At 42.4% G+C, this 12,497-nt stretch overlaps 1 protein-coding gene and 1 long non-coding RNA gene across 7 annotated transcripts in view; one reads left to right on the top strand and one right to left on the bottom strand.

Annotated features, from left to right (window-relative positions):
* LOC128350225 (myelin protein zero-like protein 1) overlaps positions 1 to 10,721 on the bottom strand; it is a 32,522-nt gene extending 21,801 nt beyond the window's left edge. For all 6 annotated transcript variants that reach the window (XM_053308132.1, XM_053308126.1, XM_053308129.1 and 3 more), the window contains exon 1: positions 10,385 to 10,721. In XM_053308132.1, coding sequence (XP_053164107.1) covers positions 10,385 to 10,697 — 313 coding nt within the window. In that variant the 5' untranslated portion in view covers positions 10,698 to 10,721. The remainder of the gene's footprint in view (positions 1 to 10,384) is intronic.
* LOC128350226 (uncharacterized) lies at positions 10,482 to 11,297 on the top strand. The gene is made up of 2 exons (XR_008319203.1): positions 10,482 to 10,939; positions 11,039 to 11,297. It is a non-coding gene; the product is annotated as an uncharacterized LOC128350226 (long non-coding RNA).
* The last annotated feature ends 1,200 nt before the right edge of the window (positions 11,298 to 12,497 follow it).

Consider the following 12,497-nt stretch of genomic DNA (forward strand, 5'->3'; position numbering starts at 1 on the left):
GAATATATATTATGCAGTTGGTACAAATCTAAAGACCTTCCATGATAAGGATTAAAACTACTCAAAATGTGATCAGGAGGTACTCACAAAAGCAATGGTTTCTCCAACATTCAAAATGTTTCTCAAGGGGTTATCTTTACACACAAAAGTACCAAGTCCGTAACTTGCTGCAAACATTACTCCAAAGTCATAGACCATAGAATGACCCTCAATGTCCCTGAAGTAGCTAAGTTAGAAGATACAGAGGCAGCCTCAGATGTTGTCTTATCGAAGGTCCTTTAAATCCCATCGTATTTTTTAAAGCTTAACCTCACAAAAATCATGTCAAGTAGGTTAAGCTGAGAAAATGATTTGCACATCCTTTGATTTTACTGGCTGAATACACATACTAAGCACAATATCCAAAGCTAGCACGATCCATTTTAGCATACTTTCCATTCTCTAAGCCTGGTAGTCTGAGCATATAAACAAAGTGGAATAGCAACAGCTATTTAACAGGTAGGCGCTAAAGGCTAAAAAAAAGCCAAAGATGTGGCTGTGTGCTCTATTAAGGTTCACATCATTGCCTTTCACCGATCACTACTGTATGAACGAGAGTTCCAAGAAACTGTAAGATCTCATAGTAAATGCAATTTACTATGAGAATTATAAAGAGCAAATTAATTCCAAAAACAAAAAGGTTCTTTAAATGGATGCTCTAAAGAGCTAAAGTTAAAGACATCAGATTTGGCTCCCACCAGCCATTTGGACAGATGCTCATGGCAGACATCCAAAGGAGATCTGCCCAAGTTGGACATCAGCCAAAGAGGATTGCAACACAACACAGTTCCTCCATAAGCACATGTCTGCAAGCAGACAGTTCTCAGCAGTCTCTCTGCACTCTCACTGCAGGCTAGAAAAAAACAGCAGATGCACCATCAGGTCCCAAGACAGGCAGACAGACTTATTAGTGATCACTGGAAAAGTTTATGTCCCGCTGGCAGACACAAATCCCAAATGCATATTTCATTTTTAAGTTTTGATTGAGCCCATTATCTTTATATCATACTGAAGTGGAAAGACAGGTAATGCCTCTTTCCACTCCACGATCTCGCTTCCTTATGAAAGAAATAATTCTAGACTACTTTGGTTCTTGTTTTGTCTGAAAAACTGCTGAGCTGCTGCAGAGAACTGCAATGAAAGTTTGTCAGGAAAAAGGCTGGAAGGTTTTGGTTTCTGTATGTGTTATTGTAACTATCAAGACTTTGCAACTGAGAGACAGAGGACAAACCAACAAGGAAGATTTGCTTAAAGTGCTGTTCAGTTGGAAAGCCACAGGCCCATTTTACTAATTTCTCCAACAAGCATCCCACTGGTTACTGTGGCTGAGTCCCAAAACCATATTCCCTTGCTATCCAAGATGATACTGTGGCTGGATTAGGGTGCTGCTGGCCAGCAGAAGCAGTGAGTACACAGGAGAAGCAATTGACCCAAATGGCAAGTCAAATAGCAAGCAAGATGGAGTCAACAATGGTTTCCCCATCATTAGAAGAGACCCTGAACAGACTTTTAAAGTCCCTATGCAAAACAGACAGAGAGGTAAGTGAGAACATATGCATGGCTTTGAGTCTTTGCATAAAACACTCAGCAAAAACACACACTCCCCATGAGCATGAAGTTTTGTTTGTTGTTTTAAAGTAAGCACCTGCTAACACACACCCAATTAACAACATGGTAACTTTATTACATATAAAAATACCTGATCAATTGGCTGATGGCATAGTCAAAGGACTAATTTAGCAGAACTGTAATGAACTTATGCAAGTGGCAAAAATAAATTAGTAGTAGTTCCATTTGTTTCTCAAATAGTGACTCACACATTGTGCAGTGTGACAAGCACAGTTTGAGCTGTCCATGCTGTTGAGAACTGCTAAGGAACTACTGCCAGTCTTGTGCTTTTGCACAAGGGTTCAAATATTTAAAGCACTGTGCCTGCACTTTGCGAGTGCTGCTTACAATGCAAGCAAGGTAAATAGCACTCCCAAGGTATGGGCACACTTCTTTATGTATTTATGCTCTTGCACAAAAGCATAAGCCTACCAGTGGTTAGGTGGTTTCTTAGCCACCCACAACAGTATGGGTGGCTAAGAACTGCCTGTGTTATGCTGTGCAAAATGTGGGCCACTATAATTATGAGAGTTAGCTATATTATGCTAATATAAGTAAGAATACTCAAGTGACTAAACAGTTTATTTTTACCCTGGAAGTCCAAGGATACCTGAAGGGATCAGAATTTGTGTTTCAAAGTAAATGATAAGGACAAGAATCTGTTTCTAAGCGTGCTTATTGTGATACGGAAAGGTTTCCTGCCCTAGCCTAAAGGAAAAGTACAGATCATGCACACACTCAACCTCCTTCAGAGCTGAAGAGAAACAAGCCTTCATTCCTGTCTGTCCAAACAAATGGTAAAGTGTGCTGTCAAGTCGGTGTCGACTCCGGGGAACCACAGGGCCCTGTGGTATTCTTTGGTAGAATACAGGAGGAGTTCACCACTGCCATCTCCCACGCAGTATGATATGATGCCTTTCAGCATCTTCCTATATCGCTGCTGCCCGATATAGATGTTTCCCATAGTCTGGGAAACATACCAGTGGGGATTCAAACCGGCAACCTCATGCTTGCTGGGCAAGTCATTTCCCCACTGCACCATTAGGTATCATGATACTTTTTTTTTTTTTAAAGGTAGACCAGAACTCATACAAGGGCAGTCTTAACTTCATGCAGTACAATGTATGTTTGACTACAGTACAATCAGACATATATCAATATATGTATAAACCACTTCCTTCCTGGAGTTGTACAATTTGCTACTACAGGCCTGTACAGCATTAGGCCTGGGGGATGGATCCAACCCACGGGAAACTTTTTCCTGGCCCTCAGGACGGAATAATGTGGAGCAACAGCAGGAGCCACGAAGAGCTTGTGGCCTCTCCTGCCGATGAACAGCAGTGGCTCAGTGTAGTTGGCTGCTTGAGATCAATGTCCCCTACGCCTGAGCTGGAGCCCACTGATACGAGCCCACTTGTACATCCCTCTTTCCCTTGCCTTCCCCCTACCCTGATTCCAGCCCTCTGCCCCCTCTTTTTCATTACTATTTCAAATTAACGTGCTGAAACTTAACCTCCCCCCCCCATCTGACAAGAAGTCATAGGTGGTTTTGGACCACTGGGGCATTTGAGTTGTACACCCCTGTGCTAGAGTCACACGACAAGTGGAACTTTGGCAGGCATATGCAGATAGCTGCTGTATTGTGCAAGCCCCTCTCACAATCCTAGGGACCAAGGAAACAGGCTGGAAATTGGGCTACATCTGGAATGTTTGATAGCTTGTTGCTTTGAAGAAGGACAATCAAAGATGGGATAATCCAGGGGTCTAAGAGGCTAGTAAACTAGCAAATCCTCCCCCAGTTCTACTTTGCAACTTCAGTTTCATTCTTTACAACAGTAACATCTTCAAAATCAGAATACAACTGAACTGGAGGAAGCAGTTGTTTACGTACTCAGTCCATTTCCTACAAGTGTCAGTATGATGAAAAGTCTGTTGAAGAGCCTTAATTACACAAAATCAGATGAAATCCAGCAAAATCTGACTCACAAGAATTGCATACACATTGCATTGAAATGAAATTCATGATAGATCCCAGTGGTATAATATATATTGAAATGTGAGCTTTTGTAGTTTATAATGCATTTTCCTATGAAACATTAACAGAATAACAAAATGAACAGCCTACATCTGACTTGTAAATCAGAAACAAACTGATTTGGGAACTTTTGTTGAAGAGTTGTCTATAACTATTTGTCATATTCATAAGAAATACTTCATAAGTCATTACAATTTACCAGTCTACCTGTCCACATGTACCTATGTTATATGGACATTTGTGCCCTAAATGTAAATAGTTTCCTTTTTAGAATGTGAAGTTCTCTCCACAAACCAGATCACCAATTGAGAAAATACATGGCAGTTTTTCCAAGCTATTGTCTACAATTGTTACAATGTATATATTTGGAAAAGGATCATTCATTTACACTCGTTCATAAGGTCACCTCCACACAGAAAATAGGTTCTCTGGTCTTTTGGTAGTGAGCATGATTTGTCTCCTTTGCTAAGCAAGAACTACATTGGTTTGTATTTGGATGGGAGCTCTGTAAGGTATGGGACGATAGCTCAGTGGAAGATTATATGCATGCTCCTCTCCTCCAGGAGAGGAGAGCTGGTCTTGTGGTAACAAGCATGACTTGTCCCCTTAGCTAAGCAGGGTCCACCCTGGTTGCATATGAAAGGGAGACTAGAAGTGTGAGCACTGAAAGATATTCCCCTCAGGGGATGGAGCCGCCATGGGAAGAGCAGAAGGTTTCAAGTTCCCTCCCTGACTTCTTCAAGATAGGGCTGTGAGAGATTCCAGCTAGAATCTAGATTGAGCTAGATAGACCAATGGTCTGATTCAGTATATGACAGCTTCCTATGTTCCTATGCAGATGGTCCCAGGTGTACTCCTTGGCATCTCCAGGTAGGGCTGGAAGAGACTACTGCCAGTAACCTTGGAGAGCTGTTGAGCAGCAATACTGAGCTAGATGGACCAATGATCTGATTCCATGTAAGGCAGCTTCCTATGTCCTTACTAGTACATCACAATCTAAATGCAAGAACTTGCATTCCAAATAATATTCAAGATCTCCCTATGATATCCAACCACCCTCATTCTGGAACTGACAGCTTGACTCTCAAAGAGCAGGATAAGCCATTATGTTTACAGGTAGTAGGTATTAGAACATTTTGTAATTAGTCTGAGGTTGATACAGGTTTTAATCAAGAGATAATGGACAGGTCACTGAGGCTGTAGCTTAGTGGCTTTCTTCAAACAAGGAGAATATTCACAGATAAGATTTCTTATAACACTACCAAGAACTGTAGATAATGGGTACAAAAATTGAATTACTGCTGCTTATTCTACAGAATTCTTATTCTTACAGAATTACTGCTGCTTATTCTAGAATATCCAGGCTGATATTTTCTGTGACCAACGACCATAATTCTTAAATAGGGTAAACAAAACTGAAGTGCAGTCTGATGTCGGAGTTCACATCATGTAGGCTTCTTTTTGCTGAGAGCAAAGCAGATAGGCACTAACAATAAGGGCATCAGGCAAGTTTAACAAAAGGGTGCACATACAGATAGTAGCAATCCATAGCAGGACAAATTATTTTCTAAATTATGCAGTGAAAGAGTCTTCCTGGCCAGTCTTCAGGTGTATTGGTAATACTATCACATAGACTAAACATGGAGTAGCAGTTTCATTAAGTAGCAAAAATATTGTCTAAAAAAAGATGCTTTTAGTCACTGAAGCACCATCTGTACCAGAAACTACAGCTGATTCACACACTTTTAATATTAAGTACTATTAATTGAATACTGTCAAAACCATCTCATTGGTGAAAGAAAAAGCTTCTCTTCTGGATCTGCTCTTTGTATGAACTCAGCAGTACAACATCATGGTCTTGTGGTAGCAAGCATGGCTTGTCCCCTTAGCTAAGCAGGGTCTGCCCTGGTTGCATATGAATGGGAGACTTGATGTGTGAGCACTGCAAGATATTCCCCTTCGGGGATGGAGCTGCTCTGGGAAGAACATCTCTGGGAAGCTGCTCTGGGAAGAACATCTCTGGGAAGCTGCTCTGGGAAGAACAAGGTTTCAAGTTCTCTCCCTGGCTTCTCCAAGATAGGGCTGAGAGAGATTCCTGCCTGCAACCTTGGAGAAGCCGCTGCCGGTCTGCAAAGACAATACTGAGCTAGATGGACCAATGGTCTGACTCAGTATATGGCAGCTTCCTATGTTCCTAACATCTTATGTAGAAAGCCAACGTGCCCTTGACTATGTGGAACTTCATCACTAGAAGAGCAGCATCAAGAAGAGTATGTTTCTGTCATCTGTTAGTGAGTTCCTAGAATGTGTGATCTGTAAGAACATGTTTGTTAAAACTACCCAGTGCTTTCCAGCACTAGTGTTCAAATTTTTGGAAGATACTGAAGTTGTCTGATCTAGCATGGAAAACTACAAGATCAAATATGCAGGTCATAGGGTGATTTCCACATAAACAGAGATCACTGTATGCAGCATGTTTTTGTTCACTTCCATGCATGTAGGTAGAGAGTCAACTATCAAAGGTCTCTCTTTTCTCTCCACCAACTTTTCCTGGACCTATGGACTCATGGTGTCTGCATTTTACCAACACAGCCTTGCTATTATCAGATAACCTTTGCCTTCACCTACTTGCCACCATTTTTTGAACAAGCCATCCATTTACCTTTTCCTGCTGCTTACTAAGACTGTAAATCATATTTGCAGTAATTTGTTCTGTAGACATCCAGTATGCTGCCAACTTAAAATTTAGTACCAAGCTCCTTTTAACTTAATGTTAGCATATACAGTGTGGCTGAAGTGCAACCAAAAAGCAAACTATTGTCTTTACTGTGGTTGAGCTGCTAACAACTAGCCAGCTAAAGGAAACTGTTGCATTTATCAGTTCATAAGCTCAGTATTTATTCAATGTTTCCTCAAACTGCAGAATCAATGCAAGACTAAAGATATCTGATTATGCAATCTCCCTCATCCCTCCAAGTTATATGCTTACATTAGCAGAGGGACAGACTATACAAATTCATGTGTGCACACATTTTAAGTGCTGCTTTATGAGTAATTTCTTTCTCCTCCCGTTTCAACACATGCAGTAGCACCTAGTGCTTATATGTCTGGGAAATCAAAATATTTAGCTGTCAGGTTAGATATGAGGCAAAAAGAAACCTAGATTCACAGGCCCAGACAACTTCTTAATAATATACTGAGCAGAAAGTGGGAAAGAATGCTACTGTTCTTCCAAAACAGCATGTGTAAACCACCTTTCTATTACCTCGTTTCACTAAATTGGAACTGGGTTAAGAAAATATATTGTGAAATGGCCATTTATCCAACTGCAGCTTTTAAAGAATGACATCATGGGCTGCCACAAACAACAGCTGAGACTCTTTATTTCTGTCATCTGTGTGTCTTTGTAATTAGTTTGCTCAGTAATTTGTAAGGTGGAAAAGCATATTTTATTAGATCTTTGGGATAAAGAATTTTTTTTTTTTAATGCCAGAACAAAACTTTCACTCTTGGAATAATGATTTCCAAACTGCAGCTTGCAGGAACACTTCAAGTTGCACAATTTCAGCCCTCCAGCTGTTGTTGGACTACAACTCCCATCATCCCCAGCCACAGTGGCCAATAGTCAGGGATGACGGGAGCTGTAGTCCAACAACAGCTGGAGGGCCAAAGTTGCACAACCCTGGCTTAATAGGTGTTTTCCAGTTAGCAGAAGCTAACAGCAGAAAAATGCAGTCCTAAAGGTGATGGCCCCATACTCCACAAGTTCAGAGTTCCATACCCATTTTGGGCACACAAAACATTAGCAACATCACAGGTTTTCTGGGGTACTGTTTCCCATCTGTGGCATGAAAGCAATTTTTAAAAAATACTTGATTTTATATTTTCTGAAGCAGAAATGCACAGAAAAATCAAATTGACCTTTTACACTCTTCAATTTAAGCTTGCTGATCATACAAGTGATCCCCATGGACTTTCTCAGAGACAAGACAAATCTACTTTGAGCACATGCTCATAATGCCAAGCCTTCCTTGCCTACAAAAAGAAGGAACAATCCATCCAGATCTATAACCATCCCTTCAGGGCAAGATATTACAGTAAACCACAACCAAAACTGTATTCGTTTTCTTTAAGCACCACTCCCAATAATCCCAACAGTGTTTCCATTGCCAATTCTCTCTTAGTTGTGCCAAAAATCTAAATTCTGGTAAAAAAGCAGTGCATCAGAGTAACAAGTCTTAAATAACTTGTTTCGACTAGTAATAAGTATGAGATTTGTAACATCAAATATTTTCTTTTCATCTGAAATAAGAATAGTGCAATATAAGTACAGGCATTCACAATATAAGCATATTAAAGATAAAAAATAGATAAATAAGCTGCTAAATTGGGTAAGAGTCTAAGCAACACTTCATAGAGGAGAGCTGGTCTTGTGGTAGCAAGCATGACTTGTCCCCTTAGCTCAGGGTGGGGAATCTTGGCCCTCCAGCTGTTTTTGAATTACAACTCCCACCAATTATTGTGGCTGGAGATGATGGGAGTTGTAGTTCAAAAACAGCTGGAGGGCCAAGGTTCCCCACCCCTGCCTTAGCTAAACAGGGTCCACCCTGGTTGCATATGAATGGGAGACTAGAAGTGTGAGCACTGTAAGATATTCCCCTCAGGGGATGGATCCGCTCTGGGAACAGCAGAAGATTTCAAGTTCCCTCCCTGGCTTCTCCAAGATAGGACAAGATTTTTAATAGGACAAGATTTTTTTAATTGAACCAACAAACTACCAAAGCATACAGTACGTAACCAAAGCCCAATTATATACAAAGTGAGAGAGATTCCTGCCTGCAATCTTGGAGAAGCTGCTGCCAGTCTGTGTAGACAATACTGACCAAGGGTCTGACTCTGTAAATGGGAGCTTCCTATGTTCCTATTGCTTATGGACTCATGGCTGGACTCCTATTCAAGTCATTTAAGATTAGAGTATTTGTTTCATTAGCCTTGGTATTAAAATGTTGGTTAACAACTATTTATTTTAATCTGGTTCTTCCATTTCTTGAAGCAACTGGGTTCCTAAAGTACCCAGGGAATAGCTCTGCAGAGGTATCTGGTTAATAACATATTCTTCCTTCATTCTGATGAAGGAAGTTGGATAACAGTAAACAGCAGGCAGCTTCAGACTGATAGTACTCTTTTGACCAGACTGCATACAGGCTCAAAGCACAGTTCTTTGTGGAAACAAAGCACAGCTATTTCACATAGAAATCCCCTCCCTAACTAATGGATGGACCAATTGACTTTATATCAACTCTACCTCTGAATAGTGTGACCTGACTTTACTGCAGCTGACTAGAGTAGCCATTTTGCATTCTACTAAGTTTTGCTTACACAGGCCACAACAAGAAAATGCTCAAGGCAATACAGAACATGTCTGAGAAGACCAGGATCAGTTTACTCAGATAAGGAAATATAGGTAAGGAAAGCTACAGTTAGGCACTATTGTTGTTACTGGCTCCAAACAGGTTAGCCATCTGGTGACGTTAATGAACATCATGACTTTGGGGTGAGCATGCATCAATTTAACTAAAATTGTTTGTGCTTTAACATGAGTGGGGACAAAAAAGAATTGTATATCAGCAAGATGTCCAACTGGTGTAACATGGCATAAGATGAGCCGACCTTGGCTGACTTGCAACTAGTGTTGCGAAGCAACTCAGGTTTTACCTGCCATCACGCAGGCTTTCTGATAGCAAGTTTGGGGTGGTTGATAAGCCTTGGGCTCAGCACACATGGGAGTAAAATCTAGTTCTGCATGCAGAACGAATGAAATAACTTCATTCGGACCACACGCCTCAGATAAGCCTAGATTAACTCAAACGGCGTGTCACCATATCAGTTTAGGGCATTATTCTCATGGTCAGACTTCCTCATCCCATCAACCCTCCCTATGATTGAAGCAGTGCCTACAAAGGAATCAGTACTGCATACGAAAACAGGAAATTACAGATAAACACACTCCCACCCCCACCCCCACCAACCACGTACAGGGACTTTGCCACTTATCTTTAACTGGGAGACAAGAGAGACTAGTTCAAGGACACGCAGTTTCCCCCGGTCCAGTATTCACCCTTATCTAGGACTATGCAGAGCTGACCATGTGCACACTAAACTCTTTAAGAGCAAGAGGGTGGAGGGCAAAAGAGAGAGAGAGAGTCACCTGCTCTCTCTGCAGACTCTGTTCAGCCCTAGCCTCTTGTGAAAAAGCGATTCACACGTACAGCCGCCTCCATCATGACACGTACGTTAACCAACACCCATCTTCCTTCACAGGAAAAAAGCGGGGGGGGCGTCAATCGCATCACATGGAGAGGCGCTGCCAGGATACAATGAGGACCTCCAATCCCTCCACCCCGACACACAATCCACCGAAGGAACACCTCCTCCTCCTCCTCCTCCTCCTCGCCCCCAGCCGACCCACGGAGCTCGGTGCATTCTCTCGGGTACCTCAGCCAGCCAGCGCCAAGCGGCTCCTCTCCCGAAAGCGCAAATGGCTCGCTCGCTCGCTCCCTCTCCCGCCCCGAGGTGGCTCTGCCTGCAACGGCGGGGCTCAAGGAGGGGAGCAGCAGGCGTCTCTCTTTCTCCCGGTCTCTCCCGCCCTGCCTGCCCGCCTTCCCACGCCGACCCCGACACGAGAAACGAGTCGGCACTTACACAGGCTCAAAGCCGCCGCCAGCAAGAGCGCGGGTAGCCGGGCTGCGGACGCCGCGCGCTGCCTTGGACTGCCGCCTCCTGCTGCCGTTAGCACCGCCGTTGCCATTTTCCTGCCTCCACCTCCTTTGCTTCCCATTGTTCCACCCCCGCCCATGGTTGGAGAAGGGCGGGGAAAGCAGAGGGAATCTCCAGCCGGGTATTGAGCCGAAGAGCTGTCGATCACGCACACCTCCTGAAACCCACGTCTCCTTTTCGCCAAGCTCCGCCCAGTATTACTGATGGAAGATGCCGATTGCAGGCTTGCCTTGTCCATCGCCCAAAGGAGAGCCAGTGAAAAAAGAACCGCCCCGCAATCTTTCTGGACATGTGACGGGGAGCTACCTTTGGGCTGGATTAGACTATGGAACGACCCCATTCGTATGGTTTGGATGCCTCCAGGAATGGACAGGGCTAGATGCCAGGGCTCCGCCATGAATCGCGTAGCCCCAGTTTTTAGAGTGTACTTGGTCTCCTTCTCCGAGCCCAGTCATCATCACGGTGTGCCTACAGCCTGAGGTGGGAAGCCCTGCCCTGATCTACTCAAGAAATATTTCACTTCATTCAGCATGCGCATGAGTACTGCTCATTTCATTTCCTTTTAAATTCTTTCTATAGAGCATTGCAAGCCAACTTAACAAGCTGCTTCTGATGGCTGGCACCAGACGCACTCCACTGAAGAATTTTGGAAACATTTTCCCTGCTTAGAAGTTGGGCAAAATGTGTCATGACCACAAAAATCAGTATTCTGGCACAACTATAAGAGCAAAATGTCGTTTTTGAAATACAGTAACTCTTTCTACACCAATACACGGCAGTAGCTACTTTTTTTTTTTAGCACATTTCAAATTCTTTCCTTTTAAAGTTATTTCATATACTTAAGATCTTGTTTCAGTTTTTAATTTAAAAAACAAACCACACTTTTTTCTATAGACCACCAGAAAAAGTATGAAAAAGTACTTCCTCTTGTTGGTCCTACATTTACCGACCTTTGGTTTCATGAGATGACCCCTGGTTTTAATGTTGTGAGAGAGGGAGAAAAATTTCTCTCTGTCCACTGTCTCTACTCTATCACTGGTTCTCCTTCAGCAAGGCCTGCAAGGAGGAGAGCTGGTCTTGTGGTAGCAAGCATGACTTGTCCCCATAGCTAAGCAGGGTCTGCCCTGGTTACATATGAATGGGAGACTTGATGTGTAAGCACTGCAAGATATTCCCCTCAGGGCATGGAGCCGTTCTGGGAAAAGCAGAAGGTTTCAAGTTCCCTCCCTGGCTTCTCCAAGATAGGGCTGAGAGAGATTCCTGCCTGCAACCTTGGAGAAGCCGCTGCCAGTCTGTGAAGACAATACTGAGCTAGCTAGACCAATGGTCTGACTCAGTATATGGCAGTTTCCTATGTTCTTAACAATTTTGTTCTTAAATATGCTTTGCATCAATTTATCTGGCACAGAAGTTAAACTAACTAACCTGTAATTTCCTAGAGTCCCACTGGATCCCTTTTTGAAAATTGGAATTACATTTTTAAAATTTATTTATTGTTAAATTTTTATACCACCTTTCATTCAAACAATCTCAAGGCAGTTTACAAAACATTTAAAATACAAAACTATAAAAATAACACAATAACAATATTAAAATGGAATATAAAAATACAAATCCAATTAAAGTTTAAAAGCATACACAATATAACCATAAAATAAAAAGCAGCAGCAACAAAAAAGCATTCATCTAAATGTTTCTAAATATAGGACTTCCATTTTCTTAAGGAGGTTGTCTTCCTTTTTATAGCTTCCCTGCCTCTACTTGTTAGCCATGTTGGCGTCGTCCTGAATTTGGTGATACCTTTCCTCCTTGGTATACATTCCAACTGAGCTGCTATTATTGTGGCTTTGAATAAGCTCCATGCTTTCTGGAGTGATTTGACCCTCCTGACTGTCCCTATCAGCTTCCTTTTACCAATCCCCTCATTTTTTAGAAGTTTCCAACGCATCTGTATTGTACTTCCTTGGCAGTGATCCACTCACACATAAGCTGAATTGGATCACTCTAGGGGCACTATTCTCCAATGGTTATACACCTC

The sequence above is a fragment of the Hemicordylus capensis genome, chromosome 3 (genome assembly GCF_027244095.1).
Source record: "Hemicordylus capensis ecotype Gifberg chromosome 3, rHemCap1.1.pri, whole genome shotgun sequence".
NCBI classification, from domain to species: domain Eukaryota; kingdom Metazoa; phylum Chordata; class Lepidosauria; order Squamata; family Cordylidae; genus Hemicordylus; species Hemicordylus capensis.